The sequence below is a fragment of the Dicentrarchus labrax genome, unplaced genomic scaffold (genome assembly GCF_905237075.1).
Source record: "Dicentrarchus labrax unplaced genomic scaffold, dlabrax2021, whole genome shotgun sequence".
Lineage (NCBI taxonomy): Eukaryota > Metazoa > Chordata > Actinopteri > Moronidae > Dicentrarchus > Dicentrarchus labrax.
The window spans coordinates 16,475,087-16,491,833 of record NW_026136720.1 but is presented as its reverse complement, the minus strand read 5'-3'; the positions used below and the strand labels follow the sequence as shown (position 1 = coordinate 16,491,833).

Genomic DNA, 16,747 nt, shown 5'->3' with positions numbered 1-16,747 from the left:
CAGCCAGGAAAAAAAACTCAGATAGTGACGCACACATAATGGACTGTGAATTAACAGTGTTATGAGTCTGCCTTCAATTCAACATGTATCTGATTCACCAGCTAGCACTTATTTCATTGAGAAATCTCCATTTTTTGTTAAACGGCCCACTTATTCCCACACTCTTTTGTTTTCTGACAGCAGAGGCTGAGTGAGCACAGGCGACAAAATGTAAAGTTTGTACATAATATAGTTTATCTTTATGGATTATATTGATGCCGAATTGACAAGAACACTGTCGACAAAGGACGCCCTTTAGCTTGAGTTTATAGAGTTATGTGTTTTTACGTACAATTTAGGAATTGATTGAGTGTGGAGTTTGGAGACCAGGCAGACTCCTTGTGAAAGATCTTGTAGTGTGTTGCTGATCATCATGTGAAAACCACAAGAACTTCAAGACTCCCAATACAAGAGTGAAAGTTGTGTAGTGTGAACAGTACAGGGATCTGACGACTTTCACAATCATGTAGTGTGACCAAGGCTTAAAAGTGAAGATACTTTGTCACATTAAAACAAAAAACAACATTACCATAATGTAGTCATTGTGTTTTAACATTGCCTATAATGGTTTAATACACCACTTCCTGAGATATTAGAGGCATAGCTACCATGATGCAGTGCATGGTAAAATCTGCATGTTAAAACTGTTTTTACAGCAGTTCGTACTGTCATATCACCCAACCCAAATTGCACTGAACACCATCTTGAAATAAGTTTTATTCCTGCAGATGTAGTCAGTTCATGTTTTGGTAAACATGTTTTACATGTGAGTTACACATATATTCCCTGTCAGCTTGCACATGATCATGTGGACCGCAATAAATAGGCACAGACATGTAGCGTAATGACAGCAGAATGCTGAAGCTGACATTCACTGAGGTGGGTGAAGCCAAGGCGAGACTGAGCTCCGACTTAAGCAGTGACTTACATCACAGCATAACTGAACGTCTAAGTCTGAGTGACAGATGTATATGTATTTGAGATTAGGAGAAACTAATGTTCCGGTAATATTTCTGTATGTTTCCTGCCATGTATTTATGCAACTCTATGGTACAGCTGTAGTATATTTGTCTCTCTTTTAGCCTGTTGTGTTTCCTCTTCAATGAAGGCTGCCCCACCCTGTCACGATTATGCAATTTATCACACATGTGTAAATAAGTCTCACACATGGTGTTTCTTTCCTAGACTGGATACTGTCATCTCAGAGTAGAAAAAGCTATTTCTCTTTTCAAACTTCAAAAACCGCTAAAAACTAATTTAGCTTTCCTTCATCTAAATTACTCATATTCACTTTTTTGCTTCTTTGTGTGTATTACTATTCATTACAATGTGTATATGTACGTGGGTTGAGTTTATGTTCTTTATATGTTATATTATACTGGTACAAAGAATTGTAATGCTCAAATTTAAATTAAATTTTGGATTTTGGATTTACTTAAAGAGCAGAGCAGATTAGGCAGTGATTTTCAGCCTGGCCTTTTTATCCCTGTGGCATCTTAAATCCGTCTTTGCCTTTTATTACTTGTCCAGGGTGAAGATTTTCCCCCTTATTACTTTCGCTAAAACAGAGCCAACCGTTGGATGAAATGCACTGTAATAAACTTAAAAAAACAATGTGTCAAGTAGTTCACTTTGATGTTTCTTTCCCAAAGTTGACCTCTAGTGCATCTGACATAGATTTGTTTTGCAGATTATTTTACAACGATAAAACAGTAATTGCTAAATTAGATATCATTTTGCAGGGGCATGGTGTGCCTCTCAGTGCGAAAAACAGCAGAGATGTGAGAGTAACACAGTGAGGGCAGGAATGTGTCAAGAGAGTGCAATGTGACAGTTCTGGCACAACACGCTTCTTCACAACCATTATTCCATCTCTGCCGAACAAAATGCAGCTCATAAACATTTACCGCGACAGAATTAAAAGCAGGATTTTAATTTCTAACCCACATATTGAAAAAAGATGAAACTGGTGAATCAGGGATTTCATCCTCCAATAGTTATTGGACTTTGGCCATAATTTCCAACATGGGAGTAAAATTTCACGTCCTGAAGCAGAACATTTTCCAATTAGCATTTATTGCTCAATAAAATAATTAACACCAGATATGATAACATGGCTTAAGACTTCAGTGCAGCAACATAACATCATGGAGAATCTACTATGACAGGGGTTTCTAAGGGAAGTGAGAAACTGAGTGGAGCTGATTCATGTCACGCAGCATTACACTAAGATCTCTAGGGTGGAGGATAAAAGTTGAGGCTAGTGTCATGGTGTGGGTTGTGATGCAAAATGCCAAGTACATTTAGCATGCTTACATTGGGTTTGGGACAGTGAAGTAAATTTGACTGGGAATCTGCGAAGGAGTCCAAAGTTCGATCAACATTTGCCCTCTTTTTCTATGTTGGGCATCCTGCAAACCTCAGTACCTGACTTTGTCCACGTCTCACTATGAGTGGCCATTGGACAGGGGTAAAGAGTAAGAGGTGGGTAAAACTGAAAATGGGAGTACTGATGATTCTGAAGATGGAAGGAAACTTACTAAATTTAGTCTGACAGATTCATAGAGTCATTCTCCTTAAAGTGAAAGTTCAAGATAACTGGCCTCTGACCCAGTCATGTGGGCAGACATGTGATGACCGTTGTGCTGAAAGCACTGTGGATGATCACATGGACGTAACATTGTTGGGGGACATATCTTTGTACTTATGACAACTGAAAAGGCCATGAACTCCTGTCCAAGTCAAAACGAGGGACGAACTTTGAATCACTGCATTCCTACTAGCTGATGTATACATGATACAATGGCTTTTTTTTTTATTGTCAGCCCTTAGCATCAAGATTGTACTTAAAATATCAGCCTAATTATGCAATAAATAAACTATATTTAATAATATGAGTATCTATCTAAAAAAGTGACATTACATACGGACAGTTGGTTCTTATTTCTAAGGAATTTGTTTTTGAAAATACATAACTGAGGAAGCACTGTATAGAAGAGGCTTTGAACTGAAAGGGCAGTGCTGCAAAAAAGAGGATGGCAAAGTGCAGACTTGTGCAATGTTGCCTACACATCAGGAGTTGCAACAGCATACTGTAGTGCTCAAAAATGCTATCCAGTAGCATTCTATAACCAAAAACAAGAGACTTACTGTTCGTTGATGACAAAGATGCAGTTGTCTTGTGAGGGTAAGCTTGAGACAGGATGCTTGCAGGTCACCTTTCGCTCATTGTGACTGTTGAGAATAGGGATGGGGAAAAAGGAAGAAAAAGAGGGATTTCTGTTAGAAAACACTGCACACATCAGTCAAAATAAATCAATCATTACTTCATATTTAAAAATTTAAACCCCAAACATGTTTTCAAAGATCTCCATCTGTGGTTGAGAAAACGATTCACCTGAAAACATGAGAGCAGCTGTACTGGCTGGGTATAAATGGGAATACTGAGTAGAGACGGGGCAGATACACAATATGGAAATAATATTAAGCTGTGCCAAAGGAGGAAGTCATCAATCAAACAGGTACAAACAGACATACATTGGGTCATGTGACACCAGAACAAGCACTCGTGGCTCCCAAAATCCAGCCAGCCAAAACAAATAGATGGGCACATGGGAAAAACAGCAGCTGGAGTAGCTCACGAAAACACAAAGTATGGTATTAGGGCTTTAAACAAAAGTCGAAAGATGCTACATAGGGTACAGCAAAAGGTCCACAGCAACCTTTTGAGATAAGAGCACCGCAACTTGAGCTTTTAGAATGACTTGGAACAATATACAAGAGGAGAAAACAGCTATTTAGATGCAGATTAGTATGTGGCGAAACCATTAAAAGCCAATTTCACCAAATCATAAAAATTACCAAAATCTACAGGCTCCAGCAGGCTGTTGTGCCATCCTACACTCAACATGTAATGATAGGAGATACAAAAGATGCCACCCACCCATCCTGTTCGTCAATTACAGCGCCCCACAGTTACTTCCACCCGAACATGATTAAAACCCCAGGACACAGACCACACAGTCTTTGGAGAGGTGTCCAAGGGTTTGGGCCTTCACAACCGCAGTTTTCCAGTAAAGTAGAGCCTGGCCAGTGTGTTGTGTGTGCTGGATGGTGTGGGGGGCGGAAGGCTCAGTAAACCGAGCTGAAGCTTATAATTCTTCCTCACTGTTACTAACAGTTCTTAAATCAAGTTTTTGTTTCAGCTGTGTCATTGGAATAGTTACTAGACTGCTGAATTAATTCAGGATTCAGATCCAGTTCATCAGCTTCGTATGAACTCCGATTTAGATGGAAAATCCATAGTTATTTGATTATACAGTCAGTGAGTTACAGCAATGGGAAGTTCAGTTACTGGAGAGAGTATGTTGTCAATATATGAATCAAATATATTGACAACAGCAGAGATTAAACAAGACATTAGATGATATGTGTAAACAGGCGAGCTGCAGTGTCAACAACCGTCTTCGAAGCTGCGACTGGACAGTTATTCTATATTTCAACTCAGTCAGGCTGCACTATAAACAGAAGAGAGTCAAGCTACAGCCCAAAAATAACAATTTTTAAACATGGGGTACTCGTGTACTGAAAAGAGCAAATACCACGCATGAAATAGGGGGTTAGTTTCAGTTTAGCCTGGAGAGCAACAGTCTCCACAGCTCTGGTCTATAATTACTGGAGGCACTGTTGGCAGCAGAGCACTCTGTGTGGTCTTGGGGCAGACCAACGGCACCATTTTTCTTTGGTATCCCTTCACACATGCCTATACTGTTCTGCACATAGGTTGGCTACAGATTTCAGACGAAGGAAGAAAGCCTGGACAGACACAGAAGTGGGATGAAAGAATTATGTTATGTGGAACTGTGGATGGGATTTAATAATCAGTTCCAAACTATCCAATACTTAAGAATCCTTTAGCTTTGATACTCTTGATTCCTTTGCAAATAGTGACTAGAATTCATGCACAACAAGTTTTCTTTAATGTGGTACTTAAGTCAGGGATAAATGGAAAAGAGGTTTAAATATATGGGTGCATTTTGCCAACCTATTAATTGGAAATGCATGCAGTTTCATTACAGGAAAGCAAAGCTTTTGATACTTTCTAGGATATAAAAAAGAATAATGATCTGATTTAAGAAACACCTAGTAACAGTCCTGGGCAGCCTTGAAAGGGGTCTCTCTGCAAGACATCTGCAACCTGGGAGTCTTCATGCACTTCAGGCACGAAGATTCATTAGAAACAGACTGATGATGTTAGGGTTTTATACTGGGGTGTGTCAAGTCAAACAGATACTGCAGCTAGCCAAATGAGACCAAGACATTTTTCCTAAGAAGTAGGCAGGCTGAGGTTACGAGGCAGTTGACTGGCATTCAACAGGGTGACGTCCCCTGCTCAGTTTAAACTAAAAGATGGCTCCAATATGATACCCATGTTGCTCTGTTTCTGTTGATATAAGTAATGTTAGACAGGTGTTATTGTAATATTAGCCAGGAACTTGATGCTGGCACTTGGCCTCAAAAACACCCTGATTAAAAAACAACCCCCATTAACATCTGTTCATCCAGACTTTTTGAAAGGACACTTAGTCAAAGAAAACTTTGAAACTTGCTTTCTGGAGCACAGAAAGACATGGCTAATTGACATTTGTTTGATGACTGTGCCTCATTAATCATGATTATGATCGCAATAAGAACTAAAGCTCACCCCACCCCCTGAATAAAAAAAATACAGTATATATGTACATACTATGTGTGTATGTTTGACTTCAATCAAGTAATCAACTGAAAGACATTTCCAGTTTTATTCTGTAAGCAAGCTACACGCAGATGAACCTGAAATAAGGATGTAAATCATATTGGCTGCATAAAAGTGTAGCCACTTTAAAGCTGTTTGTTCAAAATGAAGATGACCATGGTTCTTAGGGTTACGGCTATAAAATTAAAAGGCCCTCCTAAAGTTAGGAAAGTTTTTGCAGATGTTCTGACTGACACGTGTGCAAGGTCAGTATTTTTAAGAGAGGGCCGTGTGACATCAAAGAGTCCCTGTACCTAAGGACGGAAGCAATTTGAGAAGGTCCTAAACATTCTCAACATGATCCATGTGGCATGAGAAGTGAGTGAATTCTTCAACCTCAGTGGAAAACATGGGGGCTATGAAGTAACATGACGGATGTGGTTGTGTGTAGGCTAAAATAGGCAGGATGAGCAATGGCGAAACACATTTTCCTGTTCGGTAGAAAAATCCTTTGGGAAAAGCTACAAAAGAAGCCCATAACAATCAGTGGTTGTCTCGTTTGAAGTACTCTTGAAGCTATTTAGTTATCCTATTCAAATTATACAGCAGTAACATTTAGCATTACACTGTGACAGCCTTGACAATGCAGAGAAAATGATGAAGGCATCCCACATTGCACATATTATTCAAATCAATTTTGTTGCCTCCACATGGCATCAATAGCTGATTGCAAATATGACAGTATTATACTGCAAATAAGTATTAACAGAATATGTGGGTCGGTGTCCTTGTCTCACACAAAACAAGGGCCCGCTGACAACACTGAATGATAATGTAATCAAATGGCTACTGATGAAAATCAATCAAATCAACTGATGCTGCACAGCTATCAGCTCAAAATCAAATCTCTACTTTAGTAAATATGTTTTTCAAAATACCTCTGCCAACTAATCTTAGCTTACAGCGCCATCTAAAATGGTCACACATGCAATGGAGGATGTGGTCTGTGGTCACTACACTCAAGATTAAGTTAGCATGAAATAATGGGGCTGTACAGTAAGGGGAGCATATGGTAACATTTTTGCTTCAGTAGAGGGCAAAAACATTGTATGCTCTTCATTTACGTTTAGGATTCCTTCTTGTTTTCAAGAGGGAGATGTTGGTTTATTGGGTGGGTATGGGTGAAGGACACCAGGAGGTTCCTTGCCTCTTGACCTCAGATGTAAAAGTGGGGAACAAGGAGTAACTGTACTGTTGAGTACGTAGACCACCTGGTAGTGAAGAGGGTCGGGCTGTTTTCTGGGTTCTGTCCACAATAATTAGCAGTGAGCTGCAGTAATGAAGAGCTTAAGGCCTGGGGGTCAACACTCCAAAGCTTAGCTTTTATTGTTCTGGGTAGGTCTTGTGATCCCTTACTCCCCCTCTAATACAGTTTAACCACAAACAACTATGAGGCTCCAAAAATAATCTTTACATTAGGGAGAGGGGAAAGGTCTTTATGTGTTTTGACAACATATCATTGGATTTCAACACCAGAGTTTGGAAGCTCAAACCAAACCTGGAATTCAGATCTTCACTTGATACATTTTTAAAGAGGTATGGTGGGTGCAAATATTTGGTTTAGCATTCCACCTTGTTCATGTCATCTGTGAAGGCAAAAAGCCAATTAATTCTGGGCTTTTTTCAATGAGAAATAATTTCTGATGTTCTTTCAACAGTCTGAAGTTAACAAAAACAAATAAATGTTTGACTGAAGTATTTGTCAGAACATCTGAACTCAGAATCACCTCTCTCTCTCCTAATCCATCTATTTATTTGAAAGCACTGTGGAGTAAAACTAGACTAAAAATATTGTAAAGATGTGTCTAACATCCTTACAGTTTTAGTTTCTACAGGTCAAATGGAAGATGGAAGACCAACTACACTACTTGTGGTCATTAGTTTAGCCAGTTTTTTCAGTGTTGCGTAACTGTAAAATTTGAAGGGGATTTCCTTGTGCCGTCTTGTGTTAAATCACTTGAACAAATTTCTCTATAACTCATGATGAAGACTCGTCCTGAAAGCTTTGACACTCTTACTAAAGAAAACAGCATTTACTGTATTGTATGGGAAATGAGAGTGGGAGGAAACTTTTGATTGATGTGTGATATAAATCGCATCAATTAATACCTATTTGACCACTGTGTAATTTGTGGCAGGTAGGTGTGCTCTAAAATGGTTTGGAGATCAGTTTATATGGGCAAATGGACTAGTTACACTCTCAATGAAGGGTTTATTTTATTTTATTCATTGCTGCCGTATTAGGGAAAAAAAGGATTTATAGTGAAATACAGCATGTCTTATATTACAGGATCCTAGGATTTAAGCAGTGTGCTTTTAACCACTGCTTTTAACTTTGGGAAACCCCATGTTAAGAAAGCCTCGCCTTTCTGTCTGTCCTCAAAACTGCTATAAATACATACTACTTTACCACATCAAATTTATCCTCATTTTTAATTGACTGCCTTTCAAGCTGCTTCGAGTCCTTTACTGATCCTTGCATCCTACTGTGCAGAAGTGAACAGTGTACGTCAGAACAATCAAGCAGTACAGCCTCCTTTCCTAAGATTTTGATCCAATGACGGACACTCCATGCAGTACTGTAGAGGCTTTAATCACGGCCATCACATTAGCTTAAGTGAGAACATTTTAGCACGTATTGCTCAGTAGGATCACACCCTTATCCTAGCAGTGTGGTAATAATATAATAAGATAATGACGCCATCAATACAAAGAAAAGTCATGTATAATTGCATTATTCCATACACATTACAATCTAATATGTACATTGTTACCCTAGCCGGTAAGATGTTGCTTTAGATGGAGTTTTAATTAATGTAATTTGAAAAAGGTTTAAGCTATAGATTTCAGAACGTGACTGGTATTTATGGGAGAGTGGGGTACAGTGTGTCAGAAGCAACATCATTCAGCTTATGCAATACATTATAACATAATATTCAACGCTAACAGTTTTGAGTGAACATTTAGGAAAGTGCAACAGAGGAAATTTTGGCCAATGTTTACAGCAGGATGCATGAAAGTTATAGTACAGGACTCAAAACTAACTTTTTCACCACCTTCCCAAAACTCCCACAGCCACATTGACAATGCTGCCTGCAGATGTATCTGGAGAAAATTATGTTCATCTGCCTTGTAAGCGCAGGCATCAGCCGATGCCAAATATCGCACAATTCCACATAATGCCTGATTAATCGGTCTACTGCAAGGTACGCATTTCAGCTCTAGCTGCCTTAGGCCATATCCACGTTGAACATTTGAACTAGTCACATTATCCCTGAGTTTACACATGTGACTGTTATGTGACATTTAACTCTATGCTCAGGAACTCTATGCTTGTAATTTCACCATTCATGATCCAATACATTCTAGATTTTAAATGCCAGCACATCACAGGAAAATCTACAGTCTAAATTTACAACAGTTCAGCAGCAAAAACTTCTTGGTCCCTTCAACAAATCCAACTGCAAATCACCAAACTCAGCCACTCAGTGATAATTAAATCTCTTGTTAATGCTCATAAATCTAATCCTATTACACAGGAAGGAACTTGGACACAACGTTGGAAGAGGCCAGTGAGTACTGATTAACGTTTTCACATTATCAGGTGAGTACTCTTAACTAGCATAAAAAAAGGGATTGGCTGCAGGAGGACGCCTCAATACCACACGGACATTGACTGGAGGTATGAATAGCCCCTCTCACAAAAGCAGAGCTGAATTAGCAGAATAGGCAGTTTGTGAGTGGGCATGTGGAGGGCACCAGGAGAAAAGACAAAAAAGACAAAACAGGGGCTTTTCAGTCCACGAGAGGCCACATGAAACCCAGTGCAACGTGAAGCAATGTGCTATCCCAAATTGGCAATGCCTGTACTAATGTACTATCCTTAACTAATTTGGGGTGATATCTTAAAAGAAACCACGCCACGATCTTGGCAGACTAAGCTTTGACTTTCACCTTCAACCTTTTTACTTAACCACAGAAAACAGCTGCTCATTCGTGCAACAAATCAGATTTTTTTTCCACAAACAATTCAATTAGCAGCCCCCACAAAGCAGCTGCGACTGTGTGCAAAGTGTGTCAAGGTGAAACAGCTGAACAGCTGATTCAAGAAGATTTCAGAGCCATGGAAACAAGCTGCCTTCTCAAGGAAAAATAAAACAGTGATTGAAAGAAGTGAAATTTTGTGTCTATGGAGGAAATTCAGGAAGTTACTGGAAGAAAACTGCAGTGCATTGTAGTCGTGTAAAACCAAGCTTCCTTGTGAGCTTCTGACCAGAGGCCGACATGTTACAACTGTTACTCATCAGACTAAGGGATTGGTTCCTTAAAGGTCTATTTATGAAACAAAAAATCTATTACATTAACCACACATCTAAAGTTTCTCTTGTCACTTTCAGTGTCTGAGAAACTCTTGTTAACCATTCAGTGTTCAATTTCAGGCTTCATTAAAGACAACAGCAGGAAAGCATTCAATGTGGCTTTTATGGCAGATGAAGTATGTGAAAGAACCCCCAAAGGCAGTCCAAAGTACTGTATCAAAAACATTGTGATGATATTTGTGTTTTTATTTCCTTAAAGTGGGGCAGAAATCACATCCATACTGTGTAGATATGTAGGTCCATTGCAGGACAAAGAGCAGAAGTGTAGCACCCAAAATAGACTCTTCTAATCAAGGTCATCTCCTTAAAGGAGTAGATGATGAAAGGCTAATTAAGACATTAGATAAATGGCATGATTGGACTACTAATATTTTTTAAAGATGTGTAAAAAGGTCTTAAAAAACTGGGTTTTAGCCTTGTTTCATACCATTACAGACTAAACTGGTAGTAAGAAGTGGGAAGTAACAATTGCTTTCAGGTTCAACATACACTGGTTCAACATACACTGGAGTAAGGAGGCAAGTTAGCTCAGAAGCATCTGAATTCATGCAAAACTCAGAATGATTCTTTACAAAACATTACGCACACGTGTCTTGCCCTTACTGAAATTTTCTTACAGGATATAGACACATTGCTGCGGCCATCACGCAAAATATATAGAAGTAGCAATCAACTGAGAATCTTCCCACATTCATTTTCTCCATATCCCAATAAAAATGGACACCTCTCTGCACCATTTTGCTGATTTATCTCAAGGTCTCAAATCAAATGCTGCTCCGCCTTCCTCTCCCCTCGATGTCTTCTGCTCAGTGAGTGCTGGGTCTGGTCCAGCAGCCGATAACAGGACATCTGTACATCTCCATTACTGCTGACCTGTTCTTTAATAATATCAGTGTCTCCCACATTTACAGTTTATTTGGATGGCCCATCTGAAGAGAACTGCTCCTTCCAAGTTTGAATATTTCTTACCAGAACAGTCTCTCCAGCTAGAACTGGACTGTCTAAAATGTCTGCAAGAATAGAGTAATAATATGGTATAAAATCACAGACTGGTAAAATGACTTCCTTAAACAGATGTTGAGTGAACTCAAGTGTTGGATAATGGAGCACCCCGCCCCCAGGCTGAACACCAAGAGTAAGTTCTGTCTATAGGAAACATTGCTGAAACATCGACGATTCCAAGTGTGTAGTTAACATCGAACATTGAGGACAATGGTCTGAGAGAGCACCAAGGACAGCATAGCCACTCCTTCTCTCTCTGTGGGTTTGACAAGTGGCATTCAGATCTTTTGGCTTTTTACAGCTGATGATAACAACACTGCACACATGCTAGACTACACTATATGATGTGCATAATAACAAATGAACATAAGGGGTTTCAGTTACACATCACAAACAACTGTCCTGTATGGATTCACTTGGTAGTCAACTGATCAGACTGTAGAGACAGGGTCTTGACAAAAAGCCCTGGCAGAAATACTTAAATCAAAACATGAAGGATAAAAATGGTACAATACATACAAAAATAGTGGCAAGCTGACGTTCGTGCATGGTGTAAGACTACACATGAGAGCTCAACAAAATAGGACAGCTAACACCCTGCCTAGAAACACATCCTACTGGATAATGGGAAACAGGTTAAACTGCTCCCTGTGTGTTTTTAGGAATTCTGGCAAAACCACATGATCAAAAAGGCAAATACAATCTAGTGGCTCTGATCTGGTTTACATTGAGGCACAGTCTACAGTAGTTCACTGCAGGAGAGACAGTGGGCAATGCTATAATTGTGGCTTAACTGACTGTGATTAACAGATAAAAGCCTTTAAAGATCATCCAGAACCACAGTGCGGTTCAGTAAAGTCAGGAATAGAAAATACAGTCATGGTTGGGGTGGGGGAGCAGTGGCTCTTCAGGACTGAGGTGATGGCCAACACTCCATGCATTAAAATGCAAATGTGAATAAAATTAGCAGGACAAGCTATTTTTTGTGACTGGAAATAGATTCGGATCAAAATCAGACTGCACTCCAATTTAAGATAATAACAAGACAAAATTGAGACTGAGAAAGAAAGTCAAAAGTATGTTCCCTCCAGGGTTTGTTTTCAATGTTGTGTGCAGTCACTCGAAACTCCTGGGGCTTGGCTTTACTGACCAACACAATATGAGTTTTTAAAACTATCAAAAGATAAAAATGTAATATTTGAACTGCAATTTCCTTTTGGCAGTGCAGGCCTAAGGTAGAGTCGGAGATAGTTGCTAGAGACTGTTTGTTCTTGTATCTAGAATGGAAAGGAAAGTGGAAAAGAACAATAGAGAAGATATCAGTTAAAGGGGGGGGGTCACATAAGTAATATAGCATTTACAAGCCTCTATGTTATCTCTAAGTGTACAGAAATATATAACTTCACAACACAGAGGTAACAAAACGATGACAAAGTCCAGCGCAAAAGACACACATGTTTGCACATGAAGCCATGTGAGGAACAAAACGCTGACTGGCAGTAGCTGGTTGTATCTGCAATACAGTAGGCAGTCACAGGGGCTGCATCTTAATAGCCCTTAGAAAGGCACCAACCATTAAATAACCCACATTATCGCGTTAAGAGCAAAACCCCGTTCGGCGTTATGTCGCACACATCAACAGCACTGCAGGATTTTTTTTTACTTACAATGAAACGTTTTCCATAAATGTTCGCGCAGTTAAAACAACCGCGGTGAAGTCAAAACGGGCCAGAAAAACGTGCAGAAAAACACGGAGCCGCTGTATCCAGATGTGAACGTCGGAGGTAACGACGTGAGAGTTTCCTGGTACTTTTCTTTTTTTTTTTTTTTTAAAGAAGCGTGTGTTGTGAAGTCCGCTCAGTCCGCCGCTGTCCTCACAAGGCAGGAGCCCTCGCGCTGACTGCTGCGCCGCGTGCGCCCGTAGTAGAGACACACTGAAACCCGAGAGGCGATGATGTCACGGTCCGGATGTAAAGAAAGCAAGGTGGCCGGTGGCGCTTTTATTATTGCCACCACTACCCCCCCCGCCCCAAACACACACACACACAAACACACACACACAGAGCACAATTCCAACCCCAGCGACCAGAGGACACACACACACACGCAGACCGACACACTGGCCAGCTGCAGCCCAGTAGTGATGGTGTCCTGGTAAAAATGTAGAAAACACTGGTGCACTTATCCTCCACAGAAGCCGCACGGGATTTATTCTTTACGTGCAATTCACTAATTTCCTCTACACGTCGAAGAAACGTTAAACAGCACGGGAAAATATGAGACACTCCATAGCAGCTAGATGCGTTATTACAAAACCGCATGGAGGAACACCATATCCCGGATTTGAAGTTGTTCCATTGTTTATTTGGGACTGTAACCAGACAGGTCAATAATTTGCACAGGGAATCTGAGCTTTATTTTCCTCCATGTGATTTCTGGCATTTACTTCCCTACATATGAATGCGGGTAGCTGCACCACCCTTAGCTCATTCTTCAGCAAGTCCTGACAAAGGGGGTATGCTGAGAAAAAAAATTAAAAAAGACTATAGCTGCACCGGGCTTTTAAAGGGCTCATCATTAAAGTATTTTGAACCATCGTGATAAAGATGTGGGAAATGTGTTGCAAAACATTGTGGCCACAGTTCAAGGAGGTGTACTACTGTACCTTAGGTCTGTTTTTTTTTTTTTCATTCTTGCCCACCCCTGTTACTGGAGCTATGCTATCTAGTTGAAGCTTGTTAGTTTCAATAGGATGAAGAGAGAGAAAGAACTGAATATCAAGTAGGTTCAGCAGGGAGCCTACAGCTATTCAAGACATGAAAGCCCGGACAATGACCTCAGCCCAAACCTAGAAGCCAAACAGTTCTTCCACTCCTAAACCTACTGAGTGCAGTCAATGGTGCAGGAAGACACCCAAAGACAGTCAATATGCTATTACTGGCTGCTTTTCTCTCCCTCTTCCCTCCCTTTATAGCATACTGTAAAGTCATTGAGTTTGAACAAAAACCGGAAACAAATACTGAATTAATTTTTCATGGGTTGAAAACATAGTAAAGAGGCATTAGAGGTATTAACAGCATCAGTAAATGTATTAACTACCTTGACCATCCCATACAACATAAATAATTCATAACGCTTCCATTACAAAGCCAGGGAGAGGGGTGGGGGTGCACTAAAACATTCAGTCCTTCAGCTATCCTTAGTCCTCCAGGGAGGGCCTCCCATGCTGGAGCTTGGAGCCAGGGGATATGGCCACCACCTGGGGCACAGAATGGACCCCATACCCCGAGAGAAAGGAAGAAAAAAAGAGGGGAAAAATGAGTATCTGGAGGATATGTGATATGATATTTAGTGACCCAATCCATGAAAGATGTATCCATGGCCAGTAAGGAGCTTGTGCTCCAACGCCCACAAAAAAGGTGTCAGAGGGGAAATTCAAAGCAAGCTGTTCAGCCATCTGTGTGTGTGTGTGTGTGTGTGTCTGTGTGTGTCTGTGTGTGTGTGTGTGTGTGTGTGTGTGTGTGTGTGTGTGTGTGTGTGTGTGTGTGTGTGTGTGTGTGTGTGTTTGTGTGTAGCCACAGGAGAGCATGTTCTTTTATCCAGGATAACTGAATCAATGTTTGCTGTCAGCATCCAAATCAAACAACAGTCTATTGTTTGAAAGAAAATTCTTTCCACTGTCAAGCCCTTCACATTGCTATAAAAAAATAAGACACGGTTGTAGACAACAGAGCATCGGTTCACAGGTTTGATCCTTGCAGCACCAAAGTTGTGTTTAATAACTGAGTTTTACCAGTTATATAGCATGCTGTGGTTATAACAACAACTGCCGACAAAGCAGGAGGAAATGTCACTTTTCTACTTTTCTGCTTTTTCTACTTTGTACTTGAGTCGTTGTCAATTCAGGTAGACTGCACAGCGGCCTCTCTGCTGTCTGTGTCTGTGTGTGTGGCTGAGCCCTGCCCTCCGTCCTGCAGAGGACAGGACTAGAGAAGCTAGCGCGACCATAATTTGACAGCAGACCATGGTAACACTAAGGTGCTACACCCTGTATATAACATTACGATTATTATGATGGATGATCATTAGGCTGTTTGGTGCCCCCTCCACACTTGGTGCCCTATGCACAGCGTGTGATGCCTGTCTAAGTAGCTGTGGCACTGCTCATTGTTATTCAGTCTGAGGGCATCTGCAAGATGATTAAAAAGTAAATGTCACCATCGCAGCCACCAAACCAAACATACATCTTCAGGCTGGGATCAAAATCACAGACGCCCTAACAAATGATTGTGCCTCGTGGCTGAAAATGGAGACCAAAAGCACTTGTGAAATCAGTTATCATCAACCCAGCAGCTGAGCATTTGTTCTGATTGCAACTGTAGGCAATTTGTTGCCATTTCCTTTATGTAAATTAGGAAACACGCCAAGCTCAGGCTTTTTTCCTGTGCACTGCCGAGGTGGCATTGAGCAAGGCAACCTAACCCCAAGAAACTGCTCATGGGCGCCGCTAACGTGGCGAGCCCATCACTCCACCATCTCTCTCTCTGTTGCATGTCCACAAGTGTGAAGTGTGTATTTCAGCCTGTGTGTGTGTGTGTGTGTGTGTGTGTGTGTGTGTGTAAGAATAAAAAAGAGTGAAAAGAAGAATTTCCCCAATCTTCTAATAGTGGAAAACCCCCAAATAGTCCTTACACCAAGTTCATCAGTGGGAGTGGGAGACCTAACTACTGTTCCAAGAATCTGTTTAAGGGAGGGTGAGGGGGAGAATGACCATACCGAGGTCATACAAACTCTGTTTCATCTCAAACCAAAACTCAACTACACTCCACTTTATGGCTACACACCATTAAGCTTTACGACGGAGTAAGGGTAGCATGGTGGGTAACCTCATATCTGTTGATGTTATCACAGCGGTTTGGCTCCACTACTCCTGTCTGACCATCAAAGCTGAAGGCCTCGTAAAGTAACGATGCACTGTGTGTGAAGTTAGATACAGAGAATATAAACAATAGCAACACCTGTACAACATAATGCAATCCAGTACAATAGCCCTGCAATATACAGAAGTACCTTGGAAAAGGTTATAATGTTCAACCTTTTTAGACAGTCTAAAGCAAGGGTTGAGTCATCCCTTTGGTATTTTTCTCAGGCCACAGTTATTTTGTATTTTGTATAACATGCTGTGCTAACTGATGTTGTGGTATTGTTCCCACCGTGTATTCCATTCTAAAAGCATTCATACCCTGAATTGCATTATATTCTTGTGTCTGAAAGTGCAGTACAGTACAGAGTAATAGGGACCCATAGGGTAGTCTATGGATGAAGGTGAGAAGTAAAAAGAAAAAGAAAAAAAACCTTTTCCTATACATTGTACCAATTATCAATGAGCAATAGAGCGTTTCTTTTCAGCTACAGCTTGCTCTAGAGGCTTCATCCGTTTCTCAGCTGACAGATGCCGAGGAGAGGCTTTCAGACTCATTAACTGCCCACACAGAGTCAGAGAGAGACAGGAAGGGAGTGGGAATCGCTAAGT

At 40.6% G+C, this 16,747-nt stretch overlaps 1 protein-coding gene across 11 annotated transcripts in view; it reads right to left on the bottom strand.

The window, feature by feature from the left end:
• Window positions 1-16,747, bottom strand: part of LOC127352755 (pleckstrin homology domain-containing family A member 5) — a 75,973-nt gene that overhangs the window by 31,446 nt on the left and 27,780 nt on the right. For 10 of the 11 annotated variants that reach the window (XM_051381403.1, XM_051381390.1, XM_051381391.1 and 7 more), the window contains exon 4: window positions 3,190-3,273. In XM_051381403.1, the coding sequence (XP_051237363.1) occupies window positions 3,190-3,273 (84 nt within the window). Of the gene's footprint in view, window positions 1-3,189; window positions 3,274-12,881; window positions 13,186-16,747 lie in introns of those variants that run through there. The other variant, XM_051381396.1, reaches the window with a different exon arrangement.